The 19,563-nt window shown below is 44.8% G+C and overlaps 1 protein-coding gene across 4 annotated transcripts in view; it reads left to right on the top strand.

The window, feature by feature from the left end:
• Positions 1-17,538, top strand: part of NKAIN1 (sodium/potassium transporting ATPase interacting 1) — a 105,164-nt gene extending 87,626 nt beyond the window's left edge. For 3 of the 4 annotated variants that reach the window (XM_048500070.1, XM_048500068.1, XM_048500069.1), the window contains 3 exons: positions 2,622-2,682; positions 5,304-5,385; positions 8,912-10,211. In XM_048500070.1, the coding sequence (XP_048356027.1) occupies positions 2,622-2,682; positions 5,304-5,385; positions 8,912-8,921 (153 nt within the window). In that variant the 3' untranslated portion in view covers positions 8,922-10,211. Of the gene's footprint in view, positions 1-2,621; positions 2,683-5,303; positions 5,386-8,911; positions 10,212-16,258 lie in introns of those variants that run through there. The other variant, XR_007244799.1, reaches the window with a different exon arrangement.
• Positions 17,539-19,563: the final 2,025 nt, after the last annotated feature.

Raw genomic sequence — 19,563 nt, 5'->3', positions numbered from 1 at the left:
AGCATCACTTTCAATGGTGTTTAAACTAGAGACAGGGACGTAGGTATAGATTTTTTATGGGGGTGGGTTGGGGGGGGCACACCCCCGCCCGCCCCGGGGCACAGCCATGCCTCCACAAGCCCCGCCCCTTGCTAATTCTGCACAGTTGCAAAGTGCATTGAAAGTGCATTATTCTGCATGTGCGGTTCTCCAGAGGCTCAGGTGGTCTTTCACATCACCTACTACCTGATTCTTTTAACTTGAGATGCCAGGGGTTGAACCTGGGACTTCCTGCATGCTGATGCTCCATCACTGATCCATGCCCCTTCTCCTTATTAAGGATGCATGAAGCTCCCTTCTATTGAGTCAGATCCTTGGTCTACCAAACTCAGTATTGTCAACTTTGACTGGCAGCAGCGCGCCAAGGTTTCAGGTCAAGATCTTTCGTAACACCTGCTACCAGGTCGTTCTAACTCAGTGGTTCTCAACCTTCCTAATGCCGCGACCCTTTAATACAGTTCCTCATGTTGTGGTGACCCCCAACCCTAACATTTATCCATTTTACAGTTGGAGAACACTGATGCAGAGAGAGGAGCAGCAGTGGCGTAGTAGTTAAGAGCAGGTGCATTCTAATCTGGAGGAACCGGGTTTGATTTCCCGCTCTGCCACTTGAGCTGTGGAGGCTTATCTGGGGAATTCAGATTAGCCTGTGCACTCCCACACACGCCAGCTGGGTGACCTTGGGCTAGTCACAGCTTCTCGGAGCTCTCTCAGCTCCCACCTACCTCTGTCAACAGTAGTGGGTGCCTGAGAGTTGGTGAGGGGGGAAGGGCAAGGAGATTGTAAGCCCCTTTGAGTCTCCCTTACAGGAGAGAAAGGGGGGGGATATAAATCCAAACTCCTTCTCTTTCCTCTTCCTCCTCCTGCCCCTCCTCCTCCTCCTCCTCCTTCTCCTCCTCCTCCTCCTGCTCCTCCTTCTCCTTCTCCTTCTCCTTCTCCTTCTCCTTCTCCTCCTCCTCCTCCTCCTCCTCCTTCTCCTCCTCCTCCCTCTTCTCCTCCTCCTTCTCCTCCTCCTCCTCCTCCTTCTCCTCCTCCCTCTCTCTTCTTCCCTCCCTCCTTCCTCCCTCCCTCCTCCTCCTCCTCCCTCCTCCTCCCTTCCTCCCTCCTCCTCCTCCTCCCTCCTCCTCCCTCCCTCCTCCCTCCTCCTCCTCCCTCCCTCCTCCTTCTCTCTTCTTCTTCTTCTTCTTCTTCTTCTTCTTCTTCTTCTTCTTCTTCTTCTTCTTCTTCTTCTTCTTCTTCTTCTTCTTCTTCTTCTTCTTCTTCTTCTTCTTCATCAGTGACCCCTGTGAAAGGGTCGTTCGACCCCCAAAGGGTTCCCGACCCCCAGGTTGAGAACCACTGTTCTAACTGGAGGTGCCAGAGATTGAACCTGGGGCCTTCTGTGTTCACAGCAGATGCTGTACCACTGAGCCATAGCTTATCCCTGAATACCTGGAATATTTAACATTCAATATTTACATAAGAGACCTATTCACAACTCTCTGGCGTTCCTATTAGTATCTCCCCATTTACTGTGTTTTGATTCCTGTCTTACCTCTGAAAGAGCTCAAGGGCGGTACACCCAGGTTTCTCCTTCCCAGATTTTACCCTCAGAAAAACTCTGAGAGGAATTGACTGGCTCTGAGAGGAATTGGCTGCCTCTGTTTGTTTGTTTGTTGTTTGTTTGTTGAATTGAACCAATGTTCTCTTGTTTTAACAGTCTAACCGCTGAATTACATGAACTGTTTAATGCACAATGAGTGTAAAATAAGTCATCAAAGCAATTTGTTGTTGGGAACATTAATCTAGAGGCATTAACAGTAATTACGGAATCCTGTATTCAAGTTGTGTACAGTTTATCCTTTAAAAAGGTACCCTTAATGAATTGTTCCTTTCTGAGATCTGAATCTCATCTCTTCATTCCTGGAAGTCTGGTGGGCAATGTAGAATCTAAAAGAAAACAATATAAAGTTTCCATTATAAAAAACGCCATTTAAAAATATCTTATTTGTTTGTCACATTACTCTGTTAATTATTTAGCATAGTAACTATATTAATTGCATATGTTGAATAAAATTAATTGTTCAGTATCCCAACTAGCCATAGTAATTCTAAAAATGTACACAAAAATGAAATAGCCAAGACCTTTGATGGTATAAAAATACAGTAGTTAAAGACAAAAACGGGCCATCAGATGAGCTGTTGTGGGAGGCTGAGGTGCCGCCACAGAAAAGGCCATGTCCCCCATCACCATCTGCTTAATCCCTAGTGGCAGGCAGCTCAGGGTGCAGAGTAGGGGCCTCCAGTGATGATGTCAGAGGCCAACATGTTCTGTTCCCACTCATTGAGACGCCAACTTTCACCAGGAGGCCAGGGGATGAGAAAGCAAGATCCCGTATTGCTGATGAAAGCGAGGGGGACTATAGAAATATGGCTTGCTTGAAGGTCACACAGATGATTCACAGTTCAGGCAAAATGTAACTTCTTGATTCCTAGACCGCCTTCTAGACCATGCAGCTTCGTCACAACTGTTTTTTGGATATTCATCAACTGCATTTGTTTCCCTATATTTAAATAATTAGCTTTCTCTGTGTCTTTTGAAGCTCTTTGGATTTGTCTACGCCTGCTATGTCAGCAAAGTATTTATGGAAGAAGAAGACAGCTGTAAGTATCCTGGCTGTGAGTCACGCTGGTGACAATGCCGAATGAACATAGATGCTTGTGACGTGAGGGTTGGCACAGGCGTGAATGGCAATAGCAAAGCTGAGGAGAAAGAGAGGACATACGCCATCACTTCTTCCCTCATGAACTCCTCTGTGAGGGAAGACTGCTATCAGGAAGTTTTCTCCCTTAATATCTTGCGAAATTCAAAGGCCCATCCATCCTGCCTGTCCCGCCCTGTCAGCCCGTTGTTCCTCTTCATCTAGTGGTCATCAGAACATCATGTGGCAGTGAGTTCCATCTGTCCAGTATGTGTTGCATGAAGAAGGGGTTCTTTCTGCTCATCGCAAAGGCACTGTGGTTCAGTGACCTTGGCATTGATCTATCCGTGATGGCGAACCTATGGCACTCCAGATGTTCATGAACTACAATTCCAATCACCCCTGCCATGCTGGCCGGGGCTGATGGGAATTGTAGTCTGTGAACATCTGGGGTGCCATTGGTTCGCCTATATCTGTGGTGGTGAACCTATTGGCCATGCTGGCTGGGGCTGATTGGAATTGTAGCCCATGAACATCTGGAGTGCCATAAGTTTGCTTAGATCTGTGGTGGCGAACCTATTGGCCATGCTGGCAGGGGCTGATGGGAATTGTAGCCCATGAACATCTGGAGTGCCATAGGTTCACCTAGATCTGTGGTGGCGAACCTATTGGCCATGCTGGCAGGGGCTGATGGGAATTGTAGCCCATGAACATCTGGAGTGCCATAGGTTTGCTTAGATCCATGGTGGCGAACCTATTGGCCATGCTGGCAGGGGCTGATTGGAATTGTAGTCCATGAACATCTGGAGTGCCATAGGTTCGCCACCACTGACCTAGATCTTTCCATAGTTTGGATGGCGTCCTGGTAGGGAATCCTGTTTCCAAGTCTCCTTGGAGGAAAGATGAACACCAGCACGGGAAGTAAATTAAGTAAACACATCCCAGCAAGTAGCTTTAGACATTTCTCTGAATAAAATCCAGCTGGGGCCCTGGAGCTTTCATTTTGACAAGGTTATGAAACGGATATATTGGAAAATTAAAAAGCTCTTTGCGTGAAATAGGGCACAGCCTATTGTAATAAGTTGCTTATGTGTCTTGGGTGCCGGCATGGGCTGATTTCCTCCTGACTTCCTACGATTTGTATTGTATGTGACAAAAAAAAAAGAATTAATAAACTTTCCGCATGAAAAGAACCCATTTACAGAGCAGCAAATTACAAGAATTATCATACCCAGCGTCCCTGAGCTTGGAATGCAGCTCGAAACCAATCCCTCCCATTCCTCATGCCCGGCTCCCTTTGTCTTTTCTAACTTAACATTCAGGCAGCTCCGATTTTTGACAACATTCATTCATTTCCAAACCTAATAAGATACTCCATTAAAAAGATGAGATTGAAGCCCAGCGCTGGCAAAACTAATATTAAAAGTGTATTAAAAGCATCTTTGACACAATGCAGTATAGTGTGGGGAGAAAGCACCGGAAAGGACATATAAGCTGGGAGGATGGGCTTTTTTGACTGCGGACCGAGCAAAGAAGATGCCGGATGGAATCGTTTGCCGCTCTCTGATTTTGTTTTAAAAATCTGCAGCTTATTAGCACAATTAATGGTATTGATCAAATGAGACCTGTTGCTATCCGGCCAAAAAAAAGGACCACTCTTAATTAAAAGGAAAATTGAGAAACTCATGAAGCTGCTTCGTGCTGAATTAGACCCTCAATCCGTCAAAGGTCTACTCAAATTGGCAGCTATTCTCCAGGTTCTTGGGTTTTCACGTCACCTACCGCCTGATCCTTTGAACTGGCAATTGCTGGGGATTGAACCTGGGACCTTCTGCACGCAAAGCAACGACTCATTCATTGAGCCACAGCCTTTCTATTCTTTCGTGCAAACAACTTTATAGTTTGTATGTCCCGTTTGTCCTTTTCTTAGAATGACTGGCATAGCATGTTCCCTGCTAGGTACTTCGGAGCATCTCCTGCTCTGATGGTATACAGCTTGCTTGTTTACCTCTCAGAGAGAAATCAGGTAAACAAATCTCATGACCTTTTAAGCAGTGTGGCCTTATAGCCAATTTCTAGCTGTACTTCCTGGGAAGTAAGCCCTGTTGGGTTTATTACTGTTATTCCTAGGTAAGTGAATCAGACTGCAACTTTATACAGTTGGACTTACCATATCTTCCCAAGTTCCTTGGAAGAAGGGCAGGAGGCAATCAGAAGTTATAAACGTTGGGTGATATCCTGCCGTTTCCTGGCAGATGTTCCTCCAGCCTACAGAGCCTGCGGTTGGAAAAAGAGCTACTTAACAGGGAAGATGAGAAGAAGGCTTCAAACTTTGCTTAAACAAGCAACAGGGGACAGGCTGCTGTGTTTGAAATGGCACCAGTGCTTTTGTGTTGGCACAGAAAGTTGTACTTGCATTGTCTCTAATCTTGGGGAAGTATCTCACTGACCCAAGAATGGAAGTAGGAAGCAAGGGGTTGAAGCATCCTGAAACTTCTCAGAGCAGACGTACAATTTCTTTTGTCCGTGGACCTGAAGCTCCTTCTTACTCAGTTCCTCTCCTCTCCCCTTTGTGTCCTACAGTTGATTTCATTGGAGGATTCGACTCCTACGGCTACCAGGCTCCACAAAAGATGTCACACTTACAGCTACAGCCTTTGTATACGTAAGCAACTTGTGCATGTGGGAATCGGGGATTGAAGATGTGCCTGGGGTGTGTGGGAGTGGGGGAGGAGATATTAAGTAGATGACCAAGAAACTAACTGGATTTCCATTTTTTTTTTCAAAATTGAAAGTGGATGTGGGGAATGACCAGGGCCCACTTGGAAGGGGTACTCTAAATATGTACACTTTTACAGTTAGGCCTTACTATGATAGGCCCTGCTTTTGCACATTGGGCCAGATAGACACTGTCTTTTAGAATGTAGCTTATTCACGCACATACAGAAGAAATTTATTTCTTCCTATTTGTAAAGAGGTGCTGATTTGCCTATAGGTGACAAATTGTAAGTTTTGCCTGTTGGGTCAGAGCCCAGTGTAACCTTATCAGCTGCAAAATTCCTTTCCAGGGCAATGGTAGATAGAAACTGATTAATTTTATCTCAGGGGATTCTATTGTGATGTAGCTCATGATCTCTAGGCCAATAGAGCTGCATCATTAAAGTAAGCACACTCTTATGGTACTTTTATGTCTTTCCTTGTACAGAAAATAGCAAGTTTGGGTCTGTGTGCGGCGAGGTTTATATTTAGACTAGCAGTAAAGCCTGTTGCGAGGGGAAATGCAGTGGGCTCTAGAAAAGGGGGGGGGCAGGTGAGGGGATGAGGAAGCATTTTCCCCAGCAGTGGGCTTTACTTGTGGTTTATCTGCCCCCTCTGCCCCACCCACCACTTGCTTGCCTGCTATCCTTCTCCCTTGCCACCCACCCCCACCTGCCATCCCCCAGAAAAAACAACTTGCCTTTTTGCTGTCTTCCAGTTCTTTCAGCCAGCAGGAAGTAAACTGCTACCCCCAGTGGTGGAGGAAGGGAATGGGGGTTGGTTTTTTAGGGTGCGAGGAGGGTGACCAGGGGAATTGGGTGCCAGGCCTGGCAGGGAGGGTAGAATGGGAAAGCTTGGGTGGTGGAGGGTGGAAGGAGGAGGTTTGGGGCAGAGGGAAGGTGGAAAAGGGCACTTTGGGCCCGGCTTTCAGGGCAGTAGATGGCAAACTGTCACTGCTCTGCAGGCCCGGCTTTCTTGATCGCAGCCACCGCTTCCGCCCGAGGTCTCCCCTCCCCAACTTAGCTCCTACCGACAGATGGGCTGGCTGTGGGAGATGTTTTTGGTGCACAACAAGGCAAGGGGCAATGTGAGGGGAGAAAATTGGCAGGAACTCCCGCATTATCATTGCTACTGCTTGCTGCTGGCCCGCCACTTCCGCCCGAGGGCTCCACTCCCTCTCCCAGCTCCTTCCAAGGCATAGACTGTGGGAGAGGGGATCAGTGGGGGCTAACGGCCCCACATTGGGATTGTCACAGGGCAGCGGGCAATTGCCGCACAGGACACAAACAGCCTGACTGGAATTGTGACCTGCACGGAGTTTGGTTAGAAGAGAGTCATCACCACATACTAAACCTTAGTCAATGATGTCTAAGGATTCTCCCTTCCCTAGCGTTGCAGGTTGACTTCCTTTCCTCCCAAGCAGCTGTCAGCTTTAAAACAAGAATACAGGAGATCTGAAGATTGATTCCTTCTGATTTAGATGGGGATAATGATGCATTTTATTTTATATAGTGAAATCGTTTTATCCAACCTTCTCCTGCAAGAGGGGACCGAAGGCCACTTATCAAAATTAGCTGCAATCCATGAAAACCATCTGTAAATACTGTTAACAAAATATACCATTCTGGCGATAACTCCCACTGGCATTAATCAAAACTTTCTCTCCCAGTACTGTAGTCCCAACCCCCTCCTTGCAGCCTTAGCCCCGTTAAAGCCATATTTTCTAAGTTGGACCTCAGTTCCGTCTCTTTAGTTGTAGAAGAACATAAGATTCCTGCTGGATTGGGCCACTGGGTCCATCTACTCCAGCATCCTGTTTAACACAGTCAGCCAGTCACACGGAATAGAGGCCAAGGCCTTCTCTTGATGTTTCCTTCTAATGCTGGGATTCAGAGGTTGACTGGCACTGGAAATAGAGGTTCCACCCTCGCTAGTAATTAACCAGTCTAATCTTCTTTTAAAACCATCCATGTTTACAGCAATCACTTGGTTCATCAGCAGAGAATTCTATTGCCTAATTACTCAATGAGTAAAGACACACACACACCCCGCCCTTGGCCACCCCAAGTCTATTGCCTGTCAACTTCATTTGCTGCCCCCAGGTGGGAGCGCACTCTTTCCATGTTCTTTGCCCCATGCATAATTTTATAACTCTCATGTTTCCCCTCACATAGGCTGGTTCTGCATGGGCCAAATATAATGAGTCGAGGCCCTTTTTTAAAAGCTTGGGGGAGGGAGTTCCCACAGAACTTGCCCCCCAAACTCTTCTAACCCGTTCTATTTGCCAGGAACCCAGGTTTAACAGAAGTAGCTAAATTAGCGACTTTCCCCCTTTAATCCGGGTTTCAAATGCTTCCTGCTTGCCTATGTGAACTACGGCAAGCAGAAAGCGTTCAATTCCCACCCCATTCTGTCCACCATTATGGTGAATTCCCCACACAGCTGCCATTCGAGTGGATTCTCCAATAGGCGGCCGCCATGCAGGTAGGTGGGGGAATTCTTGAGTGGGGGAATTCTGGGCTGCATTTCCTGTGTGAACCATCCTGCTTCCTGCTGCCGGGATCCTAGCAATCCTGATTGACCCCTGCAGCCGCCGTGCAAACAGTGACACAGGCAACTGAAACGGGTTCCATGAACCCATGTTGCCTGTGCAGAATTAGCCATTCTTTAAATACTTTTCCTCATGAGAAAGTTGAAGGTAGCAGGAAAAGAGGAAGACCCGACATAACGTGAATTGTCTCAATAGAGGAAGTCACAGCCTTTATTTTGCAAGACGTGAGCAAGGCTATCAATTATATGACATTTTGAAGGTCATTAATTAATAAGGTCGCCCTAAGTCGGAAGTGACTTGACGGCACTTAAGAAAGTCTTCTAACAACTTAATCATCTTGCTTGCCCTTTTATGTGCGTTTAATGTTTTTTTGGTGCAATTCTGTGCAGCGTTATTCCAGTCTAAGCCCCTGGAAACCAGTGGGTTTAGCCTAGAATCAATGGCTACAGTCTGAAATAATTCTTCAAAAGATTGCATCATCCTTTGAGATGTTTATGTGTGAGTGTTTGTGTACATGCTCTTAAGGAATCGGCTTTGGATTCTGCAAAGACTTTAGATGAGTTGCAAAGGTTTGCACCTCAGTGTATAAAGCTGACCAGTATGAAAGATAATTAGAGAAGCTTCAGGCTCATTTTTAGTTAATCTCGGTAAGGTGTTCTTACAATCTGTAAAATGGGTTACAATATTTTTTGTACGGTTTTAATTTATGAGTTTATACTGTCGGTATATATGCTTTGCAAGCATGTATTTTAGGTTACATGTTCTTTTTAATGGCCTGGTGCCACAATAAAACATTCTGAATTCTGCAAAGACACTTTAATAGCACTGAAATATTAGCTGCTTTTCTGAACTATGACACCTTTGCTTTCTTTTGACCTTTCAGCTCTGGATAACAGTGAATTTCACCTGTGAACGGGCCTCTGGGAGCCAGGTAACAGCGAAAAGCAAGCAGGATGCCAAATCTGATGTATTCATTTGAAGGGAAATGGCGGATATCCCTGCCAGAGATTTTGTGTGGCCAGAGGACTGCCAGGAGACAGCGCATGGACTACATCTTGCTCTCTTGATTGATTGTTTCTTGAACTCTTCTGCAAAGCCACGAGAGCATCCATGCGCTAAGCTGAGACAGCAGCAAGAGGCGTTTCTCGTTCGCATGCTCACAGCTGTTCTGCTCAGGAACCCAGAAGAGGCACATCTGTCTACCTGCTGGCCAGTGTTTTGTGTGCTCCTGAGAACTGCATCTAGCAAAGAACATCAAGCTTAGGGCAATATTATTTTCAGGAAAGGGCGAGCAAAAGCCGTTTCTAAGGAGGATCTTTTTCAGTGGGGAAAAAAAACACACAAGGAGAAAAGAAGAACCACACCTTGTTCTGGATCCATTACAAATGTCTGGTTTGCTGCCGAGCGATGGCTTTGCAGTGTGGTTTAGCTGCAAGAGACATTACTGTAGAGTGTGGAATTTGGTAAATCTGGAAAGAGAAGGTTTGAATAGGTTCTGGAATCTGTTTATTGCTTTCCTCTTCTCCCTAAGGGTTTTCTACCAGTTTGACTATTTAAGTAAGCATCTCCTTTTATTTGTTTGTTTTTGTATCACAAGAAGGCCAGGTTTTCTTTTTGATCATCAAGACAGATCTAAATACAGGCATGTTTGGGCAACATCTGAGGGTCCGTGGGGAAGCACCCATTTTGCATGCGGAAGGTCTCAGGTTCAGTCTGTAATTTCTCCAGGGCTTCAGGGGTTAAGGAATGACCTTTCTCTGCCTGAGAACCACGGCCAATCAGAGTAGACCACACAGAGTTAGATGGACCAGTACTCTAAGGCGGGATATTTTCGGAAGGCCACAATACCCAACTGCATATTATTAAATACTTCCCAGAAACTCTTGAAAGCTGTCTTTCTCTCCCCTGCCTGTTCCCAGTCATATGACAAATATGGTCAGAGGGCCTTGGAATCACTGCTGGGTTTTTTTTTGTAAATTTGTGGTAAATATCCTTATTCTTTAGAATTGTAGGTCTGCCTTTTCTAAGTTGCTGCGAATTTACAAGACTCTGTGACTGGGTAACATATTCATGCCTTTATCTCTTTAAAAAAATCTTTTTTTAAAAAAAAGTTTGTATTTTTCACCTACTTAAAAAGAAATAAATGCAAGTCAATAAGGGCATATCCGTTTAGACCAGAAAAAGGAGAGTTTTGTTAATCCATTAGAATGTATCAGACACTTTGTTGAATATTTCTACGGCCATGGGACACACCCAATATATCTGAAAATCAAAAACTTTTATCCTGCTCTAAACAAGGCAGAGAAAATATTTAATGCATCAGCACTTCCAAAACATTAGATAGCTAAGCCTCCAACTCTGGTTATATCTTTCTGAATCCCGTCTAGCTATTAATAATTTGGCAGAAGCCAGGAAATTAAAAAAAAATCTCCACATCCTATCGATCCAGCCCATTGGATAAGCAGTTAGCATGATAGATGGATCCATGAGACAGCTTTAGCCGAAATGTCTCAGATTGGATCCATGTACCATTGGATAGTGCATCATGCTCTTTCTGGAATTTCTAGAAAGAAAATAATTTTACTTCCCAAACACTCCAGACAAAAGTATAGAATTACAGTAGTCCTGACCTAGAAATCCCTGGCTAGCCTGAACTTGTCAAATCTCAGTAGCTAAGCAGGGATGGCCCAGGTGAGTAGTCGAATGGGAAGACCACCAAGGAAATCCAAGGTTGCTATAGGAAGGCAGGCAATAGCAAACCACCTCCAAAGAAGAAGAAAAAGAAGAGGAGGAGTTTGGATTTATACCCCGCCTTTCTCTTTTGTCAAGAGACTCAAAGTGGCTTACAAACTCCTTTCCCTTCCTCTCCCTGCATACACCTTGTAAGGCAGGTGGGGCTGAGAGAATCGTGACAAGGTCACCCAGCAGGCTTCATGTGAAGAAGCAGGGAAACAAATCCAGTTCATCTGATAAGTGTCGGCTGCTTATGTGGAGAAGTGGGGAATCGAACCCCAGATTAGAGTCCACCGCTCTTAACCACAGCACCACACTGGCTCCTGCCTTAGAAACTGAGGCAAACTTTTCCATAGGAATCAATGTAAATCCAATTAATCTGTTCTAGGCACTCCAAAAAACATACCAAAAGCACATTTTTGGTGAATAAACATAGTGTTTAAGGCTGAAAACAGTAACAAATAATAACACCAGGACCAGCTTCAGAGCCAGTGGACCAATGTCACACCAGAAAGCTGTCCAAAGAGGTCTGTTTCTGATGCCTCTTTAAGATCTGTCTGAAATGGGGCAAGACATTGTCATTAAACAAGTTGCAGACGTGGCCTGCAACAGCTTTGTCTCCAGTGATTTTTCTCCACAACCCCCCTGTATCTTACTGCAAATCAATGAAAACCAAGACAAATTTTTCACTGAAAAAATCGATGAAAACCGAAACTGATGAAAACGGAAGGCAATGAAAACCGAGGTTCCACTGTACTGTGCTGTGTCTTCAGCATGTGGAAAATATAGTTGAGATACAGTTCACTTAGCACAAACCGATAGTGCGGAGTAAATTTAGTTTCTATAAGAACACTTGCATATGCAAAAATCTGGCTTGGGCTCCAACCCATAATTATTGCATTATAACTTGGAGAGGTAGGCTACATTGAGAGAGAATGACTGGCACAAAGTTACTTGAGGCAGGTCTACTCAAGAAGTAAATCCCATTTTTTTCTGTGGGGCTTCTCTTCAGGAAAGTGCAGCTGCAGCGAAGCTTTATGGCAGAGCGGGGGAAGGTTTGTATCCTGAGTCTTTCCAATCCTGGTTCAATGCGATACCAAATTCTGTACAGGTCTCACCATGCAAAGGGGAGAAATGCAGAGATTCCCATGCAAACGTTCTCTCTCGCCCCTTTCCTGTTCAGAGGTACAGTCCTCTTGGTATGTTTTCAGGTGCTACATGTACCTTCATCGTTGTCATTTCCATTTTTTTTAAAAAGTATAATTAAATAAACATACTGATTTTGTCCCATACTGACAAACGAAATACAACATATTGGGGAGGAGGGAGACAAACCCAAGAAAAAAATACAGTTAAGAAAAGGGGGAAACCAAGAGGGATAGCATAGAACAGGGGTGGCCAACCTATGGCACTCCAGATGTTCATGTACTACAGTTCCCATCAAATATTCATGGACTACAATGTAGTCCATGAATATCTGGGGTGCCATAGGTTGGCCACCCCTGACATAGAACATAACATCTTGGACTGCCTCTGGGCTGCTTTTTTCACTGAATCTCATCCAGCTCCTCCCCTTCCGTTTCTTCCCTCCCACATAGTTTTTGTACTTGTGGATTTCCTAGACCTCATCATGAACTTTGTGGGCAGTCAGGGACCCCTTTTTTCTTTATCCCCAACCAAAAAAAGAGGCACTAATTGGATTCCACCCATTATTGGCACAACGGTCGGTGTAAACATAGCTCTTACAATAAAAACAAAACCTTTTAAATAAAATAATTAAATCCGGTCCCACGCATCCATTAAAATATTTGCAAACTGCTCGAAAGAAAGGAAGTGAATTCATGACAGGATAGGAGCTAGCCAATCAATGCTGTGCCACAACTGACTTTCACTGCAGGCTTACAGAACTGCTTTGCCCTGAGCTGGACTCAAGGCGAAGAGATGCTTTGTGTGGCTGGGGCATGCAGAGCATCTTTCTAGTGCGGCTGGAAATAGTTTCTTATTTGTATGCAGCCTAAATATGCCCTCTTGTGGCTAAAGCAAAGCACAGTCTCTTATTTTCTGTTGCTATTTTTTTTCAGTAGAGGAAGTCTTCACTGACCAGCCACTGTGCATGTGAAATGAAAAGAGGGCTGGGAATTTAAGCATTTCTGGAGCTATACTCTGTGTGTCCTGGAATCTGAGCTTCCTATTCTCAATGTATTGGCTGGTTGAAGTTATTAATTCGGTGGCAAGAGAAAGGCGCTCTGCACATGTTCTGGGCATTCTATCAGTACTTCATGTGTTCTATCCTTGGTAGTCAGCATTTGAAAAGAAACCTCGGATGTGCCAGATTGACCGATTGGGTTTGTCGTGTGCAACCTGTCCTAGCCTAACACCATTCCTTTGGAGAAATTCTTCATTTCCCTTAGTTCTGGCCAGTTCCCATCTATTTTTTTAACATCAACATTTAAGACAGGTATTACCAGCCTTTTATTTTCTAAGAGCTATTTCTGAGTATGAAAAATGTCCACCTTAGTCTGCCTTCATGGAACCAAGATTTCTTTTTCTGTGCGAACTGCACAGCCAAGAATCCCCCCTACCCAAGGATCCCCCATCCTTCCAGCACAACTGGAAACTAAAAACAGCTTCATGTCAGGTGCTCTTCCTAATCTATGAGAAAGCAACACTGAGGGGGGGAAAACATAATAGTAAAAGTTCTAAAAGAGTCTAGAGCAGGTCTTTTCACAGTCTTTTTGCTTGGGTCTTCTTGGGAATGCAGACACTACTCTGTGGCAGCCAGCAAGCTACCCCTAGCTTACATGCTACCTGTTGGAGACCTGTGCTTTAAACCATTGAGAAAGGGAAGGTAATAACTAGTCATGCAAACACCACCTGGCCTTTTAGAATCAGGTACAGTAGTATAGAGACCAAGAAGATTTTAGGTGTATAGGCTTTTAGAGAATCAAAGCTCCCTTGGTCAGATACAAGAAGGAAGGGAGCTTTAACTCTGGAACCCGAAAATTTTGTTGGTTTCTAAGGTGCTACTGGACTTGAATCTACTGCAGGCCAATCTGGCTACCCTCTGAAATTAGGCCCTGACCCGACCAACAGCTAACTACAAATGCCCGGTGGGTTATCAAGCTTTTCATTCCTTCAGGGGGGCATAGCTAAGCTAGTTATTCATTTTGAAGTAGTCCTGACAAAGGAAATGTTTCCCTGTCTGAGCTCTGATCAGGTCCTGCTTTGCTTTTACAGAGTGACAACGGATAATTCTGCACAGGCAAAATATAATGGAGTCAGACCCTTTTCAAAAGCATTTTGTGGGAGAAGTTACCACAGAACTTACCCCCCAAACACTGTTAACCCACTATATTTGCCTGAAACCGGGTTAAATGAAAGTCACTAAATTAGCAACTTTCCCCCTTTAACCTGTGTTTCTAACGCTTCCTGCTTGGCTGTTTGAATTACGGCAAGCAGGAAGCATTCAATACCAGCCCCATTCCGTCCACCATTATGGTGGATTCCCCAGGCGGTGGCCATTAGAGTGGGTTCTCTAATAGACAGTCGCCATGTTGTGCTGGAAGGATGGGGGATTCTTGACTGTGCGATTCGCACAGAAACACTGAGTTTCCTAAGTGAACTGTACTGCCTCCTGCCACCAGGATCCCACCAATCCCGGCGGGCCCCTGAACCCACCATGCAAATAGTGGCACAGTCAGCATGGGTTCATGTAACCCGTTTCAGTTGCCTGTGCAGAATCAGCCGACATCAGCCTTTTCTAAATGTACTAAAGAGATTGAACAAACGTGGGGGGGAGGGGATGAAACAACAAGGTTGCCCCTGACCTCTCTACATCACAGCAAGTGTGACTTGAAATGGATGTTCATTAAACATTCCCTGTCCCATCAACTAGTATGCACTGTTATAATGCCTCTGACCATCGATTGTCCATTGTCATGTGCTTGATATACATATTCTCATGGATGTTTCTCTCCATGTGACCGGGGACCCCAGTGTTTCAGAGAAAGAGTCCTACACGCATAGACATCTGTACTTCTGTAGGCACCATCGTATGTTCTACGGAATGTGATATGGTCAATCCCCTTGCTCTGCCCACATACACTTTATTCCACTCTTTTAGAACATCTGGAAAAGTCTAATCAGGAATATGAAGGCTGCCTGGAAACCAGTTGAGCCAAATCTAGTACTGCAATAGTTCAAGATTCAATGATGCATGGGTGTTGCCAGAGTCCCTTGCTGATAAGCAGCTCCCACAAGATTAGGAAGATCTGATTTGATCAGAGGGCAGTGGCGAGAGACCCATCAGTGTGATCTTGAGTAACAAAGAAGAGGCTGCTTTGGGAAGCAAAGTCCATAGAGTTGTTCCAGTGATGGGATCCCCACCATCTTTCCTCCTTTTGGGTGGCCCGGTCTCTCTTCTATGGAAAACTAGAGCAGGCAGGCAGAATTCTGGTGTGGGTCATTTCTTTTCAAGCACTTGGGAAGCTGCGTAAAGATCCTGAAGCAGCAATGAATTTACTGGAACGTTTATTTGTCATATTGCCTGTTCTGGGTTAAATCAGCCATTAAACAAGAGAAGAGGAAGCTGGGGGAAGAGGGAAGCAGGCCAGTTTCTTGGTTTTGTGCTGCAGAATGGTATTTGCTTTACAGCCATGTTGGGAGCTCATTTCCAGATTGCTCCAAAGCCTTTGTTGCCGTGGTTCAAAAGTACTCAGGCCTGTTTTGACCACCTCTGTAGAGTGATAAGGAAGGAGGAGGAAAAAGTAGTTTCCCCCTTCATGGGATTAAGATTTGTCCAGCCACTGTTTATAGATGTCCTGGATGAAGTCACAGAGGCCTCTTCCGCTCTTGCAAAATAATGCACTTTCAAGCCACGTTCACAATTGTTTGCAAGTGGGTTTTGCTTTTCTGCACAGTAAAATCCAGCTGTAAAGTGCATTGGAAGTGCATTGTTCTGCATGTGTGGAAGAGGCCAGAGTTTGCGTTTGCTTTGATTTCGCACAGTACAAAGTTTACCTCTGGGGGCTGAACTCCCCCTCTGTAATCAATGTGAATCTGTCAGCTACTGAAACATCTGGAAAGTGCAACCCTGAGCAGAGTCACCCATTGGGATTAACTGTTTTAGAAGGGTATGACAATTTGCCTTTTATTAATTTGTAGTATTCTTCACATTAAGTGCACGTTCCCTTTGGGGTGGATTCTAGATTATGCACTCGTTTTGGTCTCTTTGAAAATCACTGTGCTTTCAGATCAGAGAAGCTCCGCGGTTTTCAAAATTGGGTGAAGTCCCACTTTTCCTTCCTTGCAAAGGGGGTTAAGATGTGTTACGCTACCTTCATTTTTCCAGCTGCTCCCCGCCTTCCCCCAGCCACACAACAGCTCTCCTTGCCAGGATCAAAAGAGGTGTTGTTGTTTTTTAAATGTTCGTGCTGCAGGTCTTATCGATGAAGCAATAGGCTCATGAAACTGACATGGTTTGTTGTATTATTGACAGATCCAAGCTTGGCCTGGCACCAAGGGAGAAAAAAGGCGGGAAATGAAAAGGAAACAGCAGGCAGGCAAAATGGTGAATTGGATCAGCATGGCTGGGGACGTTTCGCAGCAAGACCCTTCCCCTACAAACAGAAAACCATGGGAAACCCATGCTGCAAAGCAAAAGCTGCACTGCAGGAAATAAACGCACAAAAGGCCTGCGTTTAGGAGTGCACTACCCAGTGGAAGAGAATTTGTTTGTCTCCCAGGGTTGTGATCTTGCTGGGAGCAAAGCTCCAGACAGCCTCTCCTGACCCATTTTCTCCACTGCAGTGTTTCCCGACATGATGCCCGCGTCTCATGTTCAATTTGAGCTAAACCCACCAATAATTCCCCTGGCAACTGCCAACCTTTGCAGGAACAGGGCAGAGTCATTTTAAGGCATGAATTGCTATAGGCTCCTCTCATTCAAATGAACGGGCTTCGTATAGTCACAGCGTAGGAAGGGAGGTATTGTGTTTGGCTTTGTCTCTTGTAGCCATTTAGTATTTGGCTCCAACTCCAGTGGCAGCCATTTTGGGGTGGTGCTCCCCCCCCTCCCCCCCATTCCATTGGTGTCTGTCCTCAATAAAAGTTGAAGACCCCTGACTCAACTGACATATTTTTTTAAATCCCCTCTTTAAGGAGCTGAGGACCATGCATTTGCCTATTCCTCCCTTTGATCCTCACAATGACTCTTCAAGGTAGGCCAGAGTGTGGAATCTGAATTACAATGGATCTCCAGACTAAAGAAATCGATTCCCCTGGAGAAAATGGCTGCTTTGGAGGATGGGCTTCAGGGCATTAATACCCTGCTGAGGTATTAATACCCTGCCCTCCTCAGGCTTCACACCTAAATCTCCGGAAAGTTCCTGACCTGGCAACCTTAATTCTAGAGGAGTCGCCCATTTGCTTTTGGTTTCATTCACGTACTTTCAAAATTTGCTTGAAAACAGCCTGCAATTGGATGATTTGCTCCCCATATGATACTTCAGCGGGCCAGGGGACCCTGAACTTTTTGAGCTTACAAGGCATGTTTGAGATGCTAACATGATGTGCTGGGCACTCCCACAAAGTGGCTGCCACAAAATGTGACAGGAAGTGGACCCGGTTACAGAATGACTTCTGCAGCTGATCTTGTGCTGTGGTGGCAGCTGCTACCAAAGCAACATTTTAAAAATTTTACATTGTCAGTCAGAAGCCTTGCTGGAGAAATGCTCCATCTGGCCCTGCCTACTTTCTAAAAACACTTGGTGGGTGCCATGGCACTCACAGCCACCGCAGAGTCAGTGTGGTGTAGTGGTTAAGACTAGTGGACTGTAATCTGGAGAACTGGGTTTGATTCCCCACTCCTCCACATGAGCAGCTGACTCTTGTCTGATGAACTGGACTTGTTTTTTCCGCTCTTGCACGTGAAGTCTGATGGGTGGCCTTGAACCAGTCCAAGTTCTCTCAGAACTCTCTCAGCCCCACCTGCCTCACAAGGTGTTTGCTGTGGCGAGAGGAAGGGAAAAGGAGTTTGTCAGCTGCCTAAAGACTTGTTACTGGAGAGAAAGGCAAGGTATAAATCCAAATTTTTCTTCTGTTCAACATTGGGGAGCCCTACAATAGGTAATCCTACTTTTTAAAAAATTAATTTGAGGCAGAAAGACTTGGTACGCAAAAGGCTGCTATCTAGCACCCAAGAACAGATACAAACGGAAGCTTTTAAAAGTACGGCTTTCCGGGATACACCCGAACAACTTCCTTGCCCTCCCCCGTGTCTTTTGCCTGTTACCTCAGAAATTAAGTCTTTATTTCAATGGAGCTTGATCCTGGATAAGGATCATTTGAATTGTAATCTGAAACAAAAAAACATTGGTTTTAAATCCCAGTTTAAATCCCAAAGCACGAAGTACAGATCAATCAAGAGTATTTTTTTAAAAAATCAGTGCTCCAAATCTTCCGTGGTTTTACAGAAAGTGTGTATGTGCATGTATGTTTATTGAAAGGTGGCCTCAGAATTGCTGTGATTTGGTAGAAAATGAATCCTCGCACATGGACTTCCCTACCCTTTAAACAATTAGCAGGTTTACAGTGCAATTCTAAACAGAGTTACACCTTTTTGTGTCCATTTGAAGGGTGTAACGTTGCTTAGGACTGGGCTGTCCAGAACTGGTGCTTGAAAATCTTTTCTTTCCCTTCCTTTTTTTTTAAATCAATAAACTAAAATTGTATTTGTAATGTCAAGATCTTTTTTGTTCTGTAACTCTGAAAGTCAAACATGTTTCATCTAATATTGGCTGTTCGGGTTTTGATGTACTTTAGAATTTTGTGCAGTTGAATTTATTAAAATGGGTGGATTTTTTAAATTTACACTTCTTTCCCTCAAGACCTTTCTCTCTTGACTGAGCTGAAGATGTTAAGATCAACCTGTAACTTTTTCTTCATGAAATGTACAGAGAGGTTAGGGTGGCGTGACGCTAGAGACAGTGATCACGGGCAACTAAGATCGAGTTAATTCATGCCATAGCATTCCCTATGACTCTCTAAAGGTGTGAATGCTGGAGATGAAGAAAGCTGACAGAAAGAAAGTTGATTCTTTTGAAATGTGGTGTTGGAAAAGAGTGTTATGGATACCATGGACCACCCAAAAAACAACAACAAAAACAAAAACAGCCTAGATCAAATCAAGGCTGAAGTGTCCCTAGAAGCTAAAATGACTAAACTGCAGATGTTGTATTTTGGTCACATAAAACGGCAAGCATCACTGAAAATGCTAGGAAAAGTTGAAGGCATCAGGAAAAGAGGAAGACTCAACATTAGGCTGGTGGACTCTAAAGGAAGCCTTAGCCCTCAGTTTGCAAGTCCTGAGCAAGGCTGTTAATGATAGGATATTTTGGAGGATGTTGATTCCTTGGGTGGCCATGAATTGGAAGCATCTTGACGGCACTTGACACAGAGACGGATTCCACATGGGCCAGAAACAGCAGTGTGAAAACGCTGTGAAAATGGTGTAAAAGGGTTTACACCATTTTCACACTGTTTTCACACCACTGTTTTTGGCCCATGCGGAATCAGCCAGAGAAACAGTGGTAAAGCATTTGTTTTGCCTGTAGGAGATCTCAGATTTTGTCCGGGTGTCTCCAGTTTAAAAAAAACTCAGGTAGCAAGAGATGGGGAAAACTTGCCTCTGCTGAGCCGCTGACCGTTGCAGCCCACTCTTCCCAAAACGTTGCCCCAAGCACGTTTTCGGCTCATGATATCGACCGAATGCCATTTCGCCTGGGTTAATCAAGAGTGGAGTCC

This window comes from Sphaerodactylus townsendi, linkage group LG06 (assembly GCF_021028975.2).
Source record: "Sphaerodactylus townsendi isolate TG3544 linkage group LG06, MPM_Stown_v2.3, whole genome shotgun sequence".
Classification (NCBI taxonomy): domain Eukaryota; kingdom Metazoa; phylum Chordata; class Lepidosauria; order Squamata; family Sphaerodactylidae; genus Sphaerodactylus; species Sphaerodactylus townsendi.
This window is presented reverse-complemented; position numbering and strand designations above follow the sequence as displayed.